The sequence below is a fragment of the Meriones unguiculatus genome, chromosome 4, assembly GCF_030254825.1.
Source record: "Meriones unguiculatus strain TT.TT164.6M chromosome 4, Bangor_MerUng_6.1, whole genome shotgun sequence".
NCBI lineage: Eukaryota > Metazoa > Chordata > Mammalia > Rodentia > Muridae > Meriones > Meriones unguiculatus.
The window spans coordinates 6,544,927-6,566,146 of record NC_083352.1 but is presented as its reverse complement, the minus strand read 5'-3'; the positions used below and the strand labels follow the sequence as shown (position 1 = coordinate 6,566,146).

The 21,220-nt window shown below is 52.0% G+C and overlaps 2 protein-coding genes across 5 annotated transcripts in view; one reads left to right on the top strand and one right to left on the bottom strand.

The window, feature by feature from the left end:
- Cars2 (cysteinyl-tRNA synthetase 2, mitochondrial) overlaps positions 1-6,309 on the top strand; it is a 34,400-nt gene extending 28,091 nt beyond the window's left edge. The window contains exons 13-15 of one of the 2 annotated variants that reach the window (XM_021637516.2): positions 157-255; positions 1,890-2,096; positions 5,949-6,309. In XM_021637516.2, the coding sequence (XP_021493191.1) occupies positions 157-255; positions 1,890-2,096; positions 5,949-6,095 (453 nt within the window). In that variant the 3' untranslated portion in view covers positions 6,096-6,309. Of the gene's footprint in view, positions 1-156; positions 256-1,889; positions 2,097-2,370; positions 2,565-5,948 lie in introns of those variants that run through there. The other variant, XM_021637517.2, reaches the window with a different exon arrangement.
- On the bottom strand, positions 3,054-19,472 carry Naxd (NAD(P)HX dehydratase). 3 transcript variants are annotated; one of them, XM_021637519.2, is made up of 10 exons: positions 19,325-19,472; positions 14,151-14,301; positions 12,058-12,103; positions 10,898-10,986; positions 9,568-9,676; positions 6,498-6,548; positions 6,309-6,413; positions 5,638-5,758; positions 4,385-4,505; positions 3,054-3,468 (listed from the first exon to the last, which is right to left on the bottom strand). In XM_021637519.2, the coding sequence occupies exons 1-10, from the start codon at positions 19,362-19,364 to the stop codon at positions 3,318-3,320; spliced, it is 984 nt and encodes a 327-aa protein (XP_021493194.1). In that variant the 5' UTR covers positions 19,365-19,472; the 3' UTR covers positions 3,054-3,317. The 3 variants fall into 3 exon arrangements, with proteins under 3 accessions (XP_021493194.1, XP_021493193.1, XP_060237352.1); XM_021637518.2 differs by having other exon boundaries at positions 19,211-19,384; XM_060381369.1 differs by lacking the exon at positions 14,151-14,301 and having other exon boundaries at positions 19,325-19,440.
- Between the last annotated feature and the right edge of the window lie 1,748 nt (positions 19,473-21,220).

Here is a 21,220-nt window from a genome sequence, read left to right as displayed (position 1 = left end):
AGGACCCAGGTGTGCCGGGTGCAGCCATGGCGTGCGAGGCTGAGGCACACGTTACCAGCCTGACTGGACTAGAGGGTTAGCCAGCGAGCCTGGCTGTGTGAGAGCCCACAGAAGCCAAGGCAGAAGTGCTCTGACCTCACACCGATCCTCTTGCAGGAAGCTGCTGGCCCAAGAAGTCCCACTGTGTTTGGTGCCATCATCTCCTACGTCGAGCAGTTTTTTGAGACCGTTGGGATTTCTCTGGCAAATCGACAGGTATGCCCATCTCTAAAGCTGCCTGCATGATGCACCCTGGCACGGCCTTTGGAAAGAGTTCGCAGAAAGGTGACTGGTCCCTTGCTTACTCGCTGGAGGTGCGCAGTACCTGTTAGCTGACCCCTACTACTGGCCAACTTCAGCAGAGTTGGAGCCCGTCCCGAGGGGCAGTCAGCCACCATTCTGCCAGTTTTTTGACCCTGGAGTGCAGCAAGGCGCATGTGAGGACAATTCCCATGTAAGAAATGGCAGCGGGCACGAGTGAGGTGCTTGTGCCCTACAGCTGGCGTCTGCAGGAGGCTCTCTGGCTTCCTTCAGAGCGCGGGGTCCAGCTGCCTTCCCAGACTTTGATGTCAGCAGTTACATGGGAGGCCCTGTCCCCCGAGCTGTGGAGTGTTAGCCCTGTGCTCCTGGCAGGAATGCTGGGGCCTGACCTGGCTGTCCTCAGGACACCTGATCCACCTGTCCCTTCCTGTGATGTTCGCGTGCATTGAACAGGAAGGGCAAGGCTGCCAGGTCCTTCCACAGTCCTCTCCTGCCTTCTCAGTGGAGAGGTGCCTTGGATGCTTGGGCCACATCAGAATAGACAAGTTTCCTGGCCCTGTTCAATTCCAATTCAGTTAAGCACAGGGCTTATGGCACCCACAGGGCTGGCCATGTCCCCAGATGTGTCCTAGCATCCTTTGGATGTCACTATAGTCTCTGGCACAAGACTGGTCAACTGGGTAAGCTGTCCATGTCAGTGCCTCGGTGCAGGGAGGTGAGGTGTGTGTGCACCTGAGAGCACAGGGCTATCTCTAAGTCACCTACTGCACCTGACTATGGATCCTGGGAGCTGCCCCGGTCAGCTCCTCTCTTGAGGTGACCCCTCTGTGTGCACAACTTCACCCTGCTGGTACTCGGGCCCCGTGCATGGACACCCCTGTGAGTTCCAATCCCTTAGGGTCCTTTGCTTTTCGCTCGCCTCACTCTGCTATGCCTGCTAGCTTTAGGGTTGCTCGGGAAGGACAAGGCCCCGGCCCAGAGCCATGGTGCTGCTGAGGCCAGGCTGCACTTCTCAGGGAGAGCAATGGCAACCCTGTCTGACTTCCGTAGCCCCTCCTAGGCTCTCTCGCTGGCTTCCACACGAAGCTGCTCTCTGCCTTAGCAGGGGACTGTCCTTTGTGCCCTCACCCAGGGTTTGTACAGCTAGACAGACCACTTCATGTGTGCAAACACACACACACAGGGTGGGCCATTTGACATCTACATTGCCTTACATGCTTGGCTGTGGCGAAAAGGTTTGTCTTCACTGGTGCTTAAGGCTTGGGAGGCTGCCTCTCCTGAGATGACAGGACTTTGCTGACACCTGTCACACCCTGTAGGCATCACTGAGGGCCAGAGAGCGTCAAAGCAGGTGGTGTTAGCTTAGCTTGAACCAGCCAAGGAATGAACTCTTGCTCAGAGCTGATCCTGCTAACTAGCCTTGTTCATGCCCCTGTCCCCCAAGCGTCCCCAGGACGGGCCAGCATTAGGAAGCTGATAAAGACATGGATACGCAGGCCTGAGCCTAGAACTTAGCGGAGTGCTCTCCCATGCTGTGGGTGGGTCCCTGGCTTGCTGGGCATACTGGTTTAGCGGTGTCTCTGGCTCAGTGTGCTTCAGGAGACAGCAGCTCAGCAGCTCTGCACTGCGTCATCGATGAGCTAGTGCGCTTCAGACTGAAGGTCCGCCAGTATGCATTGGCCACACCTGGGGCTACTGGGGAGGCCCGGAGACAGCAGCTCCAGGAGAGGCAGCCCTTGCTGGAGGCATGTGACGCACTGCGCCAGGACCTCGCCACCCATGGCATCAATGTTAAGGTGAGCAATACTGCAGATGTGGGGGACAGCATGCCACAGAGACAGCACAGGGGAAGATGGTGGTAGCTGTCCAGTGTCCAAGAAAGACCCACTCAGAGGCAGATGCAAGGGTGTGTGAGCTGGAAGATCTGTAAATGCACCCTGTGGGCAAGGAGCTGGGCCTGCTGGGTAGCGCTGTCCCTCTCCTGTGGCATCCCTCTGTTTCCTCTGACTGTTTTCCAACCTGTCACCCTGAGTACCAGAACGTGGCCTTATTCAGAGCCTTCCCCTTCAGGACAGAGGCAATACAGCCTCCACATGGGAACTGCTGGACCCAAGGACCAAACACCAGAAACCTGGAAGCTGATGGGGCAGCTGCAGTCCCACGTGCCACCACGCCACAGCTTCTGCTCTTCTGTGATGAAAGCTTTATATTAAAGTTGCCATTGTGGCTGTTTAGCCAACAATAAAGTGAGCCCGTCTGCCCCTGCTGTGTGTTCAGAACTGCCTGAAGAGCTAACTGGACAGTACCATGCGGCCACATTCAGAAAGTTGGTGTCAGCTGACGTTCCAGGGCATGGCTAACTGGCCTTGTGCCGGAGGACTAGATGACACAAGGGGACATATAGAGCACCCCTAACTGACTAGGCACATAGCTGAGAGGCCACTCTAGGGAGGGAGGCTCAGTAGGCGGAGAGGAGGACCACACCCAAATGCCAGTGGCACCAGGTTTCCTGTCCTTCCCACAGGCCTCTAAAAGCTCTGCTGTGCGCTCACTGAGTATTTTCAGCTACTTCACTGAGTTAGCATCCACACACTGAGCAGAAAACTATAGGGCCCAAGAATGCCCATGGCATCCTGTGAGCCTCAGTTAAAAACCAAACCATGTACCACAGCCACCCAAAACCTGGAGCCCTGTGAGGGGGCATCTAGTGGTGGAGGGCATGCGAAGCAGAGAACGACCACAGACTCCAAATGTCCTGTCTCAGAGCAAGCCCAGATTCAACTGGGCTGCTGGGAGGAATTTTATTCTCATTTTCTCAACTGCTGCTGAGAAGCCAAGAAAATCGCAGAAGACCAGATTATTGTCATAACATCTTGAGTCTAATTTAGTCAGAATACACGGCTATGTCCTAAGTCCTATCAGCCAGGTTAGGCCAAGACCCCGCAAACAGCATTGTGATGCTGGGCCCGTGGCTCAGCAAGTCGAGGACAGTCTGTGGTGCCTCTCAGTGCACTGGCTCAGTTCGTGAAGAGCTTGCTGAAGGCAGTCCCCACCTCTGCGATCATGTCCGAGGTGGTGGTGGAGCGCCCGTACTTCTGGAAGGCCTGATGGTTACATTCCCTTGTGAGTGTGCAAGCACCCCAGGCAGCCACCAGGAGCGGGCTGGAGCTACAAGACAAGAGCACAATCAAAGGCCTTCTTGCTGTAGGCCACTGGTGAGGGCTCTGGGCTCTGATTTTTTCACCCTGTTTGTAGCTTCAACTCCCAAATAGTAAACTCAAGCCAGCTGGGATTCTGAGCAGGCAGCATCACTGCAGTGAGCTCTGGCACATGGCAACATCCTCTAGGACTGGGCATGGCTCACTGGCAGAGCGCAGGCCTGAGGAACACTAGGAGGCCCTGGGTCCCGTCCCTGGAGGGGGTCAGAAGCCAACAGAGGGAAGCATTTCTCCTGTGTGTGGTGCTGGCTGGTGCTGTGGGCTTTAACGGAGCTCACCTTTTCTTAGAGTGTGGCAGAACACCTGAGGTCTCTAGGCATTCCTGCTGCTCCATTGCACACCCCCGACTGGGACACAGGACAAACTAGAACCACCCTTTGCACCACTATCCTGCAAACCCAGCGAAGTTCAAGGCCACTGACACACCATTTGCACCAGAGCTGTCATGTGGGGCTCCAGAAGCTGGGCATCCCATACCCAGCGTGTGTGGCAATAACAGTCCATAGGACAGGTCAGAGGTATGGGATCTCCTGTGAGTTTAGCATCCTGCTGCCCTAGGGAATCAAATAGCTCTGAGGATGAGGGTCAGGAGGCCCAACCCTCCAGCTTGTGCTCTCTACCCTCCGTTTACAGGGATCCCTGCTGAGTTCTCCACATTGTGTCCTTAGCCAGGCATGGCTGCTTGGATTTTCCCCCAGTGCCAGGGTCCACCCTCAACTGCTAGGTTTGGGCCCAGCATGTATGGGCAGGGGAACCTGGCTCCAGATGTCTCCCGTGGAGCACTGGAAGTCCACTTGGGAAATGAGAGGGACCCAATGCTCGCGCTCCTGGGGGAGCTGACAGTGGCAAAGGTGTGCCGTTCGTACCTGTTTGTTTTCTCGGGCCCAGCAAGGAGGGCCCAGTGCACCATGACGCCCAGGGAGCCTGACAGCAGGTCTCCTTGCCCACCGCACCTGCGGCTGCTGCCTTCCTGGTTGCACACGAGCACTGCACAGAACAGACATGAGCAGGCGTCAGCATGAGCTGCTCCCCAGAAGAGCGGTCAGCGCAGGGCACATCCTCAGCCTCAGGTCTCGGGCCCAGCCCAAACGCCATCTCCACACCCGCCGCCAAGGTCCCAGTAGCATTCCTCATGGACCATCATGGACCGTGAACTACTGTCACCCTTGCACATGAAAACGTGTTTCTTTGGGAAATGTTTTGAGAACTGGTGCTGCCTTTGCGTGTGCTGGGATCAGGAAAGCCTCTTTGCTGTGGTCTGGGCCCTGGAACATTCTGCTCACTTCCTGTCCTGACTATGGGGGATATGTGTGGGTTCACCTGCACGGTCACATGTCCTTCGGGGTTCTAAGAACTCTAAACTCAGGTCCCTGTCAACTCCATCCCTCACTGACAGCTGCTGGTACCGACTAGTATGGCGGCCTGGCACCTCCGAGCGCAGAGTGGCAGACGTACTAGGGACGCCCACACACTCCTCCCCGCCTCCGCTCTGCTCTTAGCTGAGCAGCCTTAAGCTCTTGGGGGAAGGCAACTGACATTTTTAGCTAATGTCAGTGCTGAGGTTTCCTTCACTTTCCAGTTATAATAAGACAAAATGCAACAAAAGACTTTCAAATGACTGTTATTATGTGTGTCTTGGTGAAAGAGAGGTAACAGGCTAAGGATAGTGGCCTTGGACTATGCGGGATCTCTGGTTTAAATGTGCCTCCTGGAAATGGTTGTGAGCTTTGTTTCTGTTTTTGCCTTTTTGAAGACAAGACCCCACTTTGTAGCTATAGCTGTCCTGGAATTCACTATGTAGACAAGACCTCAAACACAGAGATCCACCTGCCTCTGCTTCCCGAGGACTATGATAAAGGGTGTGTGTGTGTGTGTGTGTGTGTGTGTGTGTGTGTGTGTGTGTATGGTTTCAAATCAGCAAAGTGCAAGGCCTATGACACCTGCGAAGCCGAAAACATGTCTGGTGTCACCAGAGCCCCGAGCAAACCTTTAGGAGTGAACAGACGGACTTTAAAGCCGCAGCTGGCATGTTTAATGTGTATCAACAGACGTGAATTTCGAGAGGCTTCCAGGCTCTGGCCAGCACGGCCTCTGAGTGATGTGCGAAGTCCCCACTCACCCTGCTGGCCATTGGAGATGAGGTCGTGTTCTCCTTTCTGGACCACAGTGATGTTCCCCAGGGCCTGGCTGAGCTTCAGTACAGACTCGCTGTGATTCCTGGTGTCCATAGGACTACTGAGCTACAACACAGGACAAGCACAGTTAACCAAGTCCTCCTGGATACACAGGGCACACAGCTCCATCAAGAGCCCAGATGCTCATGTCCATAGAAACCAGGGGCACTGGCTAAGGGCTGAGGGGCAGAAAGTGGCCAGGACATCATGGTCCCAAGGCCTCTAAGGGATACTGACACCAATGTTTACTCTACAGCTTGCTCTCCTCTCGAGACGTGGCTCGACCAGGTTTGTGGGAACAATGATGAGGATGATGTGCACGCCTCTCCCCCACAGAGAGCCCAGGCTTATGGGACACCTGCTGCCAGGATTCATGGCTTCATTTTATCTCACAGCTGACTAGCACTGCGGACACGCTGAGCAACTTGGCGAGCACAGCAGGCAGTCCCTGTCTCAAGCCCTCCAAAGCACCATTCACCCAATAAAATTCACATGGAGGCATGAAAAGCATGCATGGTGGCTAGCAGAGCAAACACCCAGTGATCTGTAGGTCAGTCTCCCTGCAGAGACAGGCCATGGCTTGAGCTGGGCACAACACTGGAGCCCACGAACTCACCACAGCTTCCCAGAGTCTGCTGAACTCCACACGGTTGGGGGTGAGAATGGCCTTCTGGTAACCGTGGATGAGGCCAGGCTGCTGAGCAATCAGCCACAGGCCGTCCTGTGCGGAACAAGGGTGCACCCTCACCGGCGGGCCTCAGGGACCCCATGCTGACTGTGTGGGGACATGAGAGGCCACACTCACCGCGTCGATGACCACGGGGATGTCCCTGGCCTTGGTTGCTTCCAAAATGCCCTGCCGGAAAAGCAGCCAAGCTGAATGTCGTAGAGGGCAAGAGGCCTTGTGCAGACAGGCCAGCACTGCAGACCATGCGAAGTTGAACACATAGCCTGCCTAGCTCTGCAATGAGGTGCTTAGCTGCTCCTCCTGGAATGCCAGGAATGATGTAGTTTCGCATACGGATCCTTTGCTGTCTGATAGCCAGGCTCTACTCTATTTCCCAGAATTTATGCTTTACTTACTCCAGATCTTTTCCCCTAGATCTTGAGCAGTGCTTTTAGACTGTGAAACCCACCCTTATGAGTGATGCCACCGTGTTCTACATCAGCCTAAGTGACTTCTCTGTTATCTGAGGGCCAAGCCAACCCTAACACCCACAACATTATGTTCACCTCAGTCAAGCTCCCTAGACCCTCCCTCATGGCCACTGTCTCTGAGTCAACAGTACTCATTCCTGTGAAAGAAGCAAATACACTCTGCAGTCATCTCAATGGAAGCATGTCTGAAGTTGTGCACGTGGGCTGAGTTGTTATCTGAACACTTTTTTCCAGAACTGTGCACAGCTCCAGTAAAATGATCTGGCTCAGGCTCTGAGAAGCCCTGGTCCAGCACCGGCCACTATACAATCGGGCTGAGTTTCATTCTCACCTCACACTCAGCGTCTTCCTGCCCACCGTAAGCCTGCAGAGGACTGTCCCACAGAACACCTACATCCCCTTAAGAGAAGGCAGAGGAGCAGGCAGCGCTTCTGCAGGTCACGGGTCACCAGAAGGCAAACTAAACAGCAGGGGCAGGCCCAGCACGTGGCGCCTGGACTGGCCACCAAGACCACCTACCACTGCCAAGTGGCTAGCCCATGCTACACCACTGGGCTCAAAGGGGGAATTTTTGGGATTTCCTGAAGTCATCAGTTATCCATTTTTCTTACCATTTTGTTTACATGCTTTATAACACTGTGGCAGTTTTCCCCTGCTAGACCTAGACCTTAATCCTACATTGAAGCTGAAAGCATCAACAGTTCCCATCTAACATGTACTGATACATGTATATTTATCAACCAATGTATCATGAGAAATTACCTATGGTAATCAGATGGGTAGTGAAATGCCTTAGAGTAAAGGTGCCTGCTGCCTAACCCAACCCACAGGGTGGAAGTTGACCTCTGACCTCCACCCACATGCTGTGATGTACACATGTACACATGCAGCATGCGCACACGAGGAGACAAAGTAAAGGTAACCGGATCCTGACACTCTCAGTCCATGTCTCCCGAGTGTCCTAGTCAGGGTGACTGCTGCTATGAGGAAACACAGAACTAAAAACAGCTTGTCCACAACACAGTCCATCACTGAAGGAAGTCAGGCAGGAACCTGGAGGCAGGAGCTGACACAGAGGCCATGGAGGGTGCTGCTTACTGGCTTGCTCCTAATGGCTTGCTCAGCCTGCCTTCCTCCCTTCCTTCCTCCTTCCCTTCCTCCCTTCCTTCTCTATAAGAATTTATTTATTACGTATACACTGCCTGCATGTATACCTGTACCCCAGAAGAGGGCACCAGATCTCATTTTAGATTGTTGTGAGCTACCATGTGGTTACTGGGAACTGAACTCAAGACCTCTGGCAGAGCAGCCACTGTTCTTAACCACTGAGCCATCTCTCTAGCCCCTCAGCCTGCCTTCTTATAGGACCACCAGCCCAGGGATGGCACCACCCATAATGGGCTAGACCTCCTACATCAATCACCAATTAGAAAAATACCCCATCTTTTGAATGAGTTTTTCTTAATTTGGGGTCCCTCCTCTCCATGATTCTAGAGCTTGTGTCAAACTGACATAAAACTGTCAGCACACCAAGGAATGTGCCAGGGTAGGAAACATACATTTTGTCTAGCACTGGCCCAAGTGGTCCAAGTGTGGGTGCAAAAGCCCTCTAATCATGGTCAGGGACATGGGGCTCAGAGAAGCCCATTCCTTCTTTAACAAAGCTCTGCCTGCCTAGCTTCATGTTAGCACACAGGGTTCTGCAATTCAGATCTTAGGTCCATTTCTGATTTCACGGTATCTGGCAATGTGACACCAGGGTCTCTAGTTTTCCCTGACAGAGTAGCAGGCCACAGCTAACACCTAAACACTGGAAAGGTTTGCCACAGGGCGAGCTTAGTTCTCTCAGAAGGCTGCGTCACAGCACTCAGGAGCAGCGCCCTGCGAAGGTGTGCATGTGAACACACAATATCCCTCAATAAGGCACAGCCTAACAGTACACAGTCCTGATACCGCTACTAAAAATAGTTTAAAACTGAGAGATAGACACTCCCCACCACCGGAACGCATCTCTAGGACCCACAGAATAAGTTGCAGAAGAAACGTGGGTGATGACAACATTCTGGATAACCTGGGTTGGAAAGCAGCTTGTGAACAGCAGCTGAGGAACTGTATCAAAGGGTCACAGTGTTAGGAAGGCCGGACCTTTGATGTACAGGGTGCCTCCTGCAGCCTCAGCCTCTTCTGCAAATCAAGAGCCTGACTCCAAGACTAGGGAAAGCACAGGCTCCTGCAGAGACAGAGGCCCAGACACACTGTCATTTTGGGCACCGACTTCCACCACGATGCTGTGCAATTCGGGAAGGAGGAAAGGCTGATACGCTGCAATATGATACAGGAGCCACACATGCTGCCTGCTCACACCACAGCCACAATTCAATTCCTCTCGTGAAACTTCTGGCATTCACAGATGCACAGAGACTCAACCACAGCCAGGACCTCTGGCAAGCAGGGTCACACTAGAAAGCACACAGACCTCCTGCCAAGTCTGCCCACACCTCAGGCCTGACGCGCTCCCCTGGAGCAAAGAGACTCATCCCATCTGCTCTGTTCTGGAAGGCCCTCGCCACTCCTGGTGCCTCACCTGCCCTCTGCCCACAACACATCACCTACTTCCAAAGATTAACAAGAGCCTGCACCCGAGCCTGAGGAACCGAAGACACACCTGTGCCCCGTTGTATCTGAGAGGGAGAGTGCTTAACAGTGACCCCACTTACCCTGACGTTGTTGAGAAGAAGGTCGTCCCTACCTAGGCCAGGTCCCACGACAAGGGCATGCAGCCTGGGGAGCCATTTCTCCACCTCCTCAACAACATTAGGACTGTCACTGAAAAAAGAAAAAGGCAGATGGCTTTCTTAGGCTTTCATTTGTTGATTTTAAACCACTTTGTGTGTGCGGTACTGGGCACTGTACATGTACATGTCCTGAGCATGCTAGGGAAGTGCCCTGTGCCAGTCTATGTCTCTGAACCACTTTATTCTGAAAACAGTGTGGACCTGTAGGAACCCGTACACTAGTACAGACGCCGCAGGTGGTTCCCTAGCCACTGTTCACGTGAGCATCCTACACACTCACATTCCAGAACACAAGCGAGGGCTGGCTCAGCACTGGGGATTCAGTGTAGACTGGCAGCTGAGCGCCTGACGCAGAACCTGACCTCTCCCAGGATGCAATCTGGACCCCACCTGCACCTGACCTGCATCTCGTCAGTCTTCTCCACGTGCTGGCTTCTTTCTGTTTTAGCTTTTTAAGGCTGCTTTCCTTTACTGCATTTCTTCCTGCATGCACTAGATGTGTACCCTGTCTCCGCAGAGGTTAGAGGAGATATCAGCACCCCTGAAGCTAGAGTTAGAGATGGCTGTGAGCTGCCGTGGGGTGCCTGAACCTGAACCTGGGTCCTCTGCAAGAGCAGCCGGTGCTCTCATCTGCTGAGCATCTCTCCAGCCCCCACTTTATTTGTATGGTGGTTAAAGCGGGACAAAAAAGAACTCGATCCTGAGCTCCTCAGGGGTGCTGTGGTGCTCGGTGCACAGGGTGACATGTGGGCGCTGTCACCACTGAAGCCTTAGGAGCCTCTGGAACAGACTCTGCTAAGCTCAGAGCTACCTCCTGAACAACACGGAACCCCAAGCATTGTGAGCATGTGCCTCAGACAACCCTGCCCCCAAAGGCCCCAAATGACGATGGGACTGAGTCTTCCACAGACAGCACAGCATCCACTACTTCCCTGTGTCCCAGGCCTCTCTGCTGGCCCTTTCACTATCTCCGCTGATGCAGTGGAGAAAACTATGGTATTCTTTCAGTCTTGTGGTCTGGGGATCAAACCTCTACTTCATGAGCTCCATTCTAAACCCTTTAAAAGTTTCTTCTGAGATAGGGTTGTTAGTTGTCCAACTGGCCTCCAATTGGAAAGCCCCTGGCCCAGTCCTAAGTCTCTGGGTGACAGGCGTGTGGCACAGGCCTGGCTTTAGTACACGGAGCAGTCAGCATAGCAGGCACACGCGTGAGAGCACTGCTGCAGGTAAAGACGCCCACATGCAGACTCACAGGACTGGGTGGACGATCAGCTCCGGGCTGTAGGACTTTATCACTGGCGCGGCCTCCCTGGCACAGAACACGTGGGCCAGATCTGCACCCTGAGAATGAGAAGTGGGCTTAGAGAAGGACCACAAGCAGCTCTGCACGCCAGCTCTCACGCCGCCCGTTGCTGTTTATGCCCCCAAGCCCAACTACGGATGAAAGCAGACAGCCAGTGGCTTTGGGGAAGGGAAGGTGGCACAGGAAAATGCTTGGCGTCACAACAGACTGCTATCCCCTCCCAGGCTTTGGGACAGACAGAGCCACGGCACCAGCTCTGCCTTGTCCGTCAGCCTGCCCAACTTAAGCCACTTCATCCTAACTGCTCAGCCAGATTAAAGGCATCAGCTGTGTACAGCACAACCTAACAGACTCCCAGGATCCTCCTGGCAAAGTAAAGTGCGAGCTAAACCTCAGCTGTGAATCCCAAAGCAATGACATGCTGCTTTTAAAGGCAAATAGAGGAGCTGAAAACAAAACCAAACAAACTCATACAAAACAAAAAACAAACAAAACCAATCAGGCATGAAGGTGAATGCCTTTAAGCCCAGCACTGAAGAGATAGAGGCAGGAGGGTTTCTGAGTCTGTGGCCAGCTTGGCTAACATGAAGAAACATTGTCTCAAAGTACAAAAGCAAACCCCAACCCCACACAACCCCACCGCTAATCACCTGCCACTGCAGACAAGGCCAAAGGAGCTTTAAGTGCTTCTCTACGTCACACAATTTTCCTACAATGTCACTCCCGTATTGCTAACACAGGACATTATATAAACTGTGTGTATGTGTCCATGTATGTGTGTGTGTGCGACTGTGTGTTATGAGCACATGTGGTATAGCATGTTTGGGTGTGTATGGCCAGAGGCCCAAGGAGGCATCAGGTGTCCCTACACCCATCTGTCTCCCTGAGGCAGGGTCTCTCAGGGAACCTAGGCTGGTGGCCAGAAAACCCTCCCGTCTCTGCTCTCAGCAATGCTGGGGTATAGGCAAGTGTGGCCATGCCAGGGTTTTTCTATGTGTTCTGGAATGTGAACTCAGGCCCTCATGTCTGCAGAACCAACTCCCCAGGTCCTTAAATAACCCAACTGTTAATCAGAAAAATCCCAATGCAAGACTCTGAGGTAAACTCACCACTTTCAGAGCTGAGATTCCTGCAAAATATGGTGCTCCTGTGTACCTAAAATGGAAACACTGGAGTCAACCCCTCAGTGAAGCAAACACATTTGCCAGTAATAGGTTACCAATATGAACAGGTAAGAACAATATGTGAATAAATAGAAATTATCAACAAGTGATATAGACTCCAGGCCCAAAACACAAACTCAACACACAGGAGATACTCAGTAAACACTCACACACGAGTCAGAACTAGAAAAACTGCACGTGACATCTGTGATCATTCTCCAACACTGGCTTGCGTGACTGAGGTCTCTGTCCCAAGGACAAGAAAGAGCAAGCTGGCTGCAGGCTTCTGGGGGAGAAGATGGAGATGACCACCCGCTCAGGGCAGCCAGCAGAGAGGGGGCACCGTGTCTTCTATGAGGGACATTAGCAGGAGCCACACTAGCCACCGCAGCCTGCTGTGTGTGCCCCAGCTTCCTGCCTGTGCTCTTCTGGCCATGGCTATCTCTAAGCACAGCAGACACCCCTGGCAGGGTGTGCAAGGACAGAGTGACTGTCTCACTGCCGCTGTGTGTCCAGGGACAAATGCTGAGCACGCACGGCCTAGTCTCCATGTGAGCTGGGCATCGCAGCAGTCAGCAGCGTGGGTCCAGATCAGCAGAGAAGGAACCACACACTCTCCTTCTCCACAGACAGATGTGCTTCACAAGACACTCAGAGCAGGAGAAGCTGCCTAGGCCCAAGAGCTCGCCTAGCACACGGAAGCCACTGGGGTGCAAACACAGCTGAGATGGTATCAGAGGCCCACACATGAGGGGAGCCTTAAGCAGGATTAATGGAACATACCACAACCAAAACCACATCCCTAGAGAAATGGTGGGATTCTAGAGCAGATGACTCAGATGAGTACAGCACAAGATGACGGTACTTAAAATGCACACAGTCTGTGTGCACAGAAGACATGATCTCCAGATTAGCACAGCAGGCGCTACAACTGAGGCCCAGGCAGCCCACAGCCAGCTGGTTGCCAACATAGTACGTCGGGGAACCTGCAGGGAGGCTCACCTGCCAAAGCATTCCCACCTACCGACAGAGCACGGAGGAAGCCAGGAGAGTAAACACAACAGAATCCACAATACGTGCAACTAAATTTACCAGCTATGAGTTCAGCTGGAAATTCTGAATCCAATTAGGAATGAACATTCAGAGGGAAAAGCAGAGCCTGTGGCTGGAACCACGTGGCGGTTCTGTCACCACTGCTCTCACCAGCTGCTGTGAAATCTGTGAAGCACAGTACGGGGGAAAAGGTGAGCGCTGGCTGAATTTCCGAGTAGGAAGACATTCCAAAGTAATCAAAGGAAAAGCTGAGAGAGATGGGAAGGAAAAAGGGAAACGCGGTGAGATAACGAGTAAATAGCAAGGCTGAATGGGGCACACCTGTACCCCTGCATCTGGGAGCATGAGACAGGATTTCCAGTTTTGAGCCTAGCCCCATGGGAAACTGTCTCAAGTGACGAAGCTACACGTTTGGAGGGGAGTGACCCGAGTGTAGGCAGAGAGCAAGCAGACTCTCGATAGGAACCAGAAGGAACAGGGCCAGAGGCAGAACTCACAGGCAAGGACAGATTACAGGTCCTTACATACTACACACAGCCACAAAGTATAAAGAAAGAAGGTAAAACAGGTCTCAACAAAACTACGGTCTACAGAACACGGTAAGCAACGCAGAAACACCTTCAACGTGTGCGGCACCCCAGGGGCTGCTGAGCGCTCATGCTCATGACAGAAACAGCACAGCATGCAATAACCAAAGTAATGTGCAAAAACCTCTAAAAGGTTGCCCAGGCCCATGGGAGCTTGCAGCCCTTCTGCACGGCATTAGGGTTCGGGGATCCAGAGCATGACATCAACACCAACACTCAGCAGCAAGCGAGTTGGCTGGGCATGACCAATGAGAAGGACTTCACACGCTATCAGACTGCATTTGAAAATGGTCACTGCATCCTGACAGACGGATGGAGGGTGGATGGACGGACAGATGGGGGGAGGTAAGTGGGCAGACAGATGGCAGATGCAGGCAGGCAGGCAGGAGGGGTACTCACTCTTGGCAGCCCCCAACTATGCCTATTCTTCCATCCTGCCCCTTGTGCTTCTTCGACGTTAGAGCAGGCACAATGTTTCTCACCAGCTGAGAAAGGTTTTCCATGTCCTCTGTCGAGTGTGCTGCACGGAGGGAGAATGCTCTGTGTAGCGCTGCAGAACAGAGGCAAAGTCACTGGAGACTCACAGTATCCCACCATCCACACGCTTCCCAAAGCTGAGCGTATGAACTCTCGGCTTAATCAGCGGTTTCGCTCTCAGTTCTTAGGGTAAGAAATGACAGCATAAACAGCAGCACACTGGACAGGCACCCCCACTATCTGTCACAACAGGAGACAACAGGACATACACTTCATCTTCCAGAAAGTTTTGTCACCCTAAAAATACAGATCATCACTTAACACATTCTGTTCTTTCATTTCACTGCCAGCCTTTCAGGCCTGCGAGGGCCCTCTCTGCACACCTGGAAAAGCAAGCTCCCATTTGCAGCCCTCACTGCTGCTCAGAAGTCTGACAGACCCACCCCATTATTCCCAACGGCAACAGCTAGCTACTAATTAAACGTGCAGGACCATGTAAGTCAGGTTCAAGGTGGCACTGTGGCTTACCGCACCACCTTGGTCCTGTCTAATTACCTCTTAATTGGCCTTTCTTGAAAAGCATCCTGTCGATGTGTGCTCTGTCTGGACACTGACATCTGCTCCGCTGTATACTCCACGGAGCCCAAAGCATAGACTCCCTAGAATCATGAAGCTTGTGTCTGTTCACACTATCTAGAGATTCTACAGAATTTAAGGATCTCTGCAAACATAAACACTATTTTTCCAAATGGAGCACCCTCCTAGAAAAGCCACTGAGGATGAAGCTCCCTCAGCTCCTTGGGAAATCCATTTCAGGCTCTTCCTGCCTCAAGGAACCTTTCCTTAAGGTTTACTCAATAAAATGTTCCACTGTTTTCCATGGGGGTGTGGGTGAGGTGGGGTATGTGCATGCACGTGAAGGCCAAAGGTCAATCCTGGAACTGTTCTTCAGGAGCTGTCCATCTTGTTCTTTTCCCCTTTGTGTGTGTAAACAAGTGTGCACATGTGAACTGTATGTTTATGGAGGTCACAGGCCAATGCTGGGTGTTCTCCTCAGCCACTCCCCCACCTTACTTTTTGAGCCAGGATCTTTCTGAGCCCAGAGCTGTTCCTTTTGGCTAAACTGGATGCACAGGAAGTCCAGGATCTGCCAGCGCCTCCTCAGCACAGGTCCCCAAGCCTGAGCAGCAATCCCTTCACTAACTGTGCCGTTGCCCAGCCCCACCCTACTTTTTGGGCCTTGCCGATTATGCTCAACTGGCTGGCCAATAAGTCCCAGGGCCCCTCCTGTGGGCCCTCCCAGCACCAGGATTACACACACATGCCGCATGCCTGATGTTTCATAGGGGTTGGTGCTAGCATTCTGGTCTCTATCTTATGTGGTAAGCACTTTAAGCGCTTTACGGACTGCGGTACCTCCCTGACTTCACAAGTACACATACAGCCCCAAATGTAGACAGTACTGATTAACACCAACCCAACCTCCTTTACCAACATCCAAGCCCACACAACGTGAAAATGGGACCTGGTCCACAGGGAACTTCTGGCAGAGAAAGGCTTGCTTCTGCTCTCTGTGCCTGTCATCAAGAGCCACATTCTGACCCCAGCAGTCCCTCCCACCCAGACCGAGCTGCTCATTCTTGCCTTTCCTCGGCACCCTACCTGCCACCAGCACGCCCGGCCTGTCCTGTCTTTACCACAACGGACTGACAGCGCAAGCCCTCTCCTGGCTCCCCGGGACACACTTAATGAAAACATCAGTGTAACTATATCACCTGCACAGGACTCAAAGTCCCCTGCAATGAGAGACAGCTGAGAAGCCAGCCTGCGTCTGTCCCAAGGGTGAACACCTGCTCTTCCCCTCAGCCACTCCTCACGCATCTGAAACCTGTCCACACCTGGGAAAAAACCCTTTTCCTAAAAGCCCCTCCTATTACTCGGGGCAAAAGCATGTTGTCCCAATCATTGTGGTTGAGAACGATGTGCCAGGCTGAACATCACACTGCTCATTAACAGTTAATGACCATCTACTTACAGATGAGGAGACAGGCCTCAGAGGTGTTAAGACACTATGGTCAGCTGCTAGGCAAAGCTGGCACCTCTGGAGCAAATGCCTCCATTTTTGTCCCTTTAGAGTTGTTCCTTCTGTTTGTGTTAATACTAGAAGAAACTTGTAGGGGCAACTGGGTCACTAAGTCACTATGAGCGCTCTTTTAGACAACTAAAGTAATGACTCATTGAGCACGCCTAGAAATGTTCTGTCTACCACGTTTATGAACCCCAACTGAGTACAGCAAGAAAGGTTTGCATCTATCATCTTCATCCTCTGACTAAGGACTCTCTTACCTTTGCTAAGCAGCGCAGAAACACGTCTAGCATCTTTCCTTCTTGAATAACCTAAAAGTACACTTAAACTAGGATGTTTAAACTAGCCCCTGCAGCACTTTCCTGCAGGAAGAGGAATTTTCTCCCCCAGTGGAATCTTTCCCCTCGTACTTAGGGAGGGCACTGCTCTAGGAAGAACTCCAGTTGTGTCCTTTCTCCAATCTCTTACCTCCCAGCTGTGCTTTCTGACTCAGCACTCACAAAGACATGAACTCAATGTGTTCCATTACAACCATTTTATCAAATGTGGCCACCCGAAGGCAAAAAAACTTGTTCTTTAACCAAATGATTCACCTGTTTAACCAAAAGAGTCAAACCTTTCTCAGCTGTTCTCCACAATCTGTCAGGAAGTACAGCATGTTCCGTTTTTAACTAGAACTGTAGGAATGCCAAATAAAATCCCAACCCCCAATCAGCACGGCCCTCGCCTGACTCTGCCCCAGTCCTCTGAAGCAGCCGTATCTACCACACGATGTTCCTACATGCAAGTCAGCTGACCGGAACGCCTCAATTGTGGAGTGATGGAACACTGTAAGACAAGAGCCAAATTATCCCAGGCTGTTTTAGGGACTTACTGTTTACTTGTTTTAACTTCTGTCTGTGGCCTAACATTCTTGTGTTAAGCAAACTTCCCACAAGGTATCACAAAGTCCACAGACCTCAGTTCTGGTTATCTTCTGCACAGCAAAGTCACCCAGGAACAGGGAGTCTCAACTACAGGATAACACAGATCCAGTAGCCTGTGGCCCTGTCTGGGGAAACTGCCTTGAATTCTGATTGATGTGAGATTTGACTGCAAGCACTGCCACCCCTGGGCAGGTGGTATTGGGTGGTAAAAGAAAGCAGGCTGAGCAGTAAAGGGAGTTCCTCCATGGCCTCTGCTTCATTCCTGCCTGACTCCCCTTAAAGACGACTGTGACTTGAAAATTTAAGATGAAATAAACCTTTTCTCCACAAGCTTTTAGTCATGATATTCATCACAGACAGCAAACTAGAAGTCTACACCCCAAAATCAGGGACAGCTAAGAATACAAGGTGACACCTGAGACCAACACACATTTTCCTGCTTTGCTGTCACTGCAGAATATGTTGGTCTGTCTTTTGTTCTGTGACTATAAACCGGTTCCACAATGGGACGCCACTAGGATAACCTGAATACACTGCAGAAGAGCCAGGGTCGTTACATCAAGACAGAAACCTGTTAGTAAAAGGCCTGAGGAAGGTCGATTAGATTTCCCAACGCTTTATACTGGATCAAGTTTTAGTTGGCTTGCTGCCACTCCTACTGGATTTATCCATGAAGTATTAAGAGGCCACTTAAAATGTAAATGCTGTTTACATAAGTGACTTTGTTGACACAGTCTGGAAAAACAGGTCAAGCCTGTTTGCATTTTGTTGGCTTTAAAGAAACTGGCTGAGACAGACAACCATGCTTTTTTGTGCCCTAAGTGAATGTGCATTCTAAGTGGGAGCTTACGACAGCAATTCTTACAATAAGTGAGATTCACCCTAAGCACAGACAGCTTTAAGAATCTAAAGCTCAAAACTCTACCTGCTCTTTGGCAAAAGTTTAGAAAGTCAATCTAGTACTGAAACCTCAGGTAAGCACCAAGAAAAGCACATTACTAAGCGGAGTGTCTGAAGATGCAGGCGGTTAAGAATGGTCTCTAAATAAAGTGCTTAGAAGCCTTCTGGGTGGGACAGGCATTGCCGACGTGGAGGCATCTCTCCAGGGAATTCAGAACTACTTAAATTGAAAAACAAAGCCAAAATGTCTACACATTTTACTCCTGGACTACAGTCAACATGTTTGTGGTCCGTAGTCACACCTCCCTGATGAATCTTAAAACAAACAGTACACTTCAGCATTTCAGCTGCTTACCCCTGGGGAATGCTGCAGAAGTCACTTCATAGGCTCTATTTAGAGTCTACACAAAGATAGACAACAGCTCTCCCTGCCTTCTAAGTGGGATGTTGTGCTGGGGATGTTAGAAAAGTATCTAGCCACAAACAGAAGGAACAAACCCATACAAGGAGATAAGAGAAACACATGAACCATTTACCCAACCCCTGAGATATTCCTCTGTCCAATCTGAAAAGGCATCTACCTCCCACTCCAACTGTTGGGACGGGGTCTTAGAGGTCACTGGCTGCTCTACAAAGTGAGTTCCAAGCTGGCCAAGGTTACAAGAGAAACTTACAAAAAAAAAAAAAAAAAAGGGCTAAATGGGCTCCAAATCCTGAAAGTCACTTGACTTGCCCACCTCTCAATCTCCAAGAACACACTCCCCAAGCGTGGGGGCTTGAAAGGGGGGGCGAGCCACATCTTGGCTCCACCCACCTCCTCCAAGAACTTGCAAGTTTTGAGGTAGGGCTGCCTGTCTCCAGCACACAAGTACTGGCAAGTCAATCACGCGTGTGTACACCGAACGGCTCGCGTCTCACGGACTTCTAGCTAAGGCCTCCAACAATTGACTGGAGCCTAGTCCTCAGCCAGGCCCGCCCCTCCGGCCGGCTCCCCGTCGCAGGACGCGCACATGCCAGGCGGAGTCCAGCCGGCAGGGCCACCCGCCCGCAGAAGCGGCCCGGGCCGGTACCTGCGTGCAGCGGCGGCCAGTGGAGCGCGATCGCGGCGGAGAGCAGCGCCACCACGGCTGCCGCAGCCCCACACGCGCGAACAGCCATCCGCGGGACGCCGGTATCGACCTTACCTCGCCCGCAGGCGCGGACTGCCACACTGCGTACACCCATGGCGGTCCAGCGGGCTTCCGGGTTCCCAGCTGCCCCCGCGCGGCCGCCCGGCCACCGCCATTGGCCCTTCTTCTGGGTTCCTGGCGGTCGTCCCCACTCACCGCGTCTTTGAGCCACGGCTATTGGGTGTTCCCTCTGTGCTCCCGGCGGCCACAGCGCGCTGCCGGAAGAGTGCGCCTGACTAGGACTGGTCCCACCTCCGAAGTCAACCTCTCCCCAATCACACTTTGCTCTCTGCCCACACTCAATCCGGTGGCCCCGGTGGACGTTTGTAGCTTCTCACTGGAAAACCTTGGGGGGTTAGGGTCCCATGTCCTTTCCGCTCTGTGGGGTTTTGTCCGTAGGTGTTATGGGACAGGATTCACTTAGAGGTCAGCTTCGGGCAGCCTGGCTGCGGACGGACACCTGTGCTGGCCAAAGAGCTGATGATCTTGTCCTCGGTGTGTCCCACAGCTAGGTCTACAGGTCCTAGCCTTGCATCTCTCAAACCAACTTCTGGCCCGACTCCTCGCGGATTTTGTCATCTCGCTATAAGATAGGTAACCCCGTGATTACTGCAGATCAAGACCCCACACCGGAAACCATCCTGACTTAGCTCTTTCATACCCATGCATTTCATACCTGCACTGCGACCCTGTACGAAGTCTGGGTGATGACAGTGACCCCCTGGGTTGTTTTCTGCAAAGTGACACGAGCTGATGGCTTCAGTGTGTAAACTGGCCGACTTGACCTCCTCATGGTACGGCTAAGCAGAAGGTTTTATTGTAGATGTGAGAGAGAGAACAGCCGGGCTCATCTGGAAGAGTCCAGAGCAGAGAGAGAAGGAAGTGGACTGAACACGGCCAGCAGACGGGACGTAGCCAGGACTGTCTGTGAGAGGGAGGAGAAGCAGGAGCCGAGCATAACGATAATAGCAGGGGTTTAAGGAGAATAAGTAACGGTGGGAAGGGTAGCCTGAGCTGGTGGGAGTTTAGGGTAGAGGGTGAGAAGGGCTAGCACGGACTTAGAAATGTGTAACAGGTATTTGTGATACTGAGGGAGCCTGGAGACCATCATGAGCTCTGATATACCGATACGCACCACAGATAGCCACATGTCCCTTCTGCCAGAGGTAAGGAAAATGGCTGCTTTTGGTAGAGGGGAACTGGCTTCTGTCTAAGCCCCAGAAATCCTCCAGGCTGAGCTCATTTCTGGATATTTGGACTGCCTTTTGGAGTTGGGGGAATTGGAGTTTTCTTTAGAACTTTGGACATGAAGGACTGTGCAACCTTTGACATTGAGACACCAAATTGTTACCAAGTTCATGCTGGAGAACTTTGCAATCGAATTGAAAGAAAAAAAAAGTTAGTTTTAAGGTATGAGTTTGCACCAGGTCCCATTCATGGCTGTTCTCAGAGGCATGCAGTCCTCTAAGTTGGAAATACAATTGATAGTGCACTGTTCCTTTTATTCAGGAACTAAACAGTCTGAAGTGGGGAAGAAAACCCAACTAGATATTTAGGAGCAAAGGGGAGCTTAGCAAATCCTACCAGAAATAGTTCTTGTTATAGACAACAAGGATCCTCATTTCCAGAAACATTCATGGAGACTAGGGCTTGTTATCTCAAAATATCTTAGGGTGGATTCCATTCAACCCATAACACCCACTAAACAACTTTCTGGTTGTGCTTCCGACCTTGGGCAAGCAGCTTCAGGGCTCCCAGCATCCCTTGGTCCTTATCTCCTGCAGGGCATGGCTAGCATACCCTGCCCTCTACCCTGAACTTTCCGGACATTTTGGTACTCTCTGTCTCTCTCTGTGTGTCTCCCCTGCCCCCTTACATGGCAAGCCAAGTGCTGCTTCCATTTATATACTT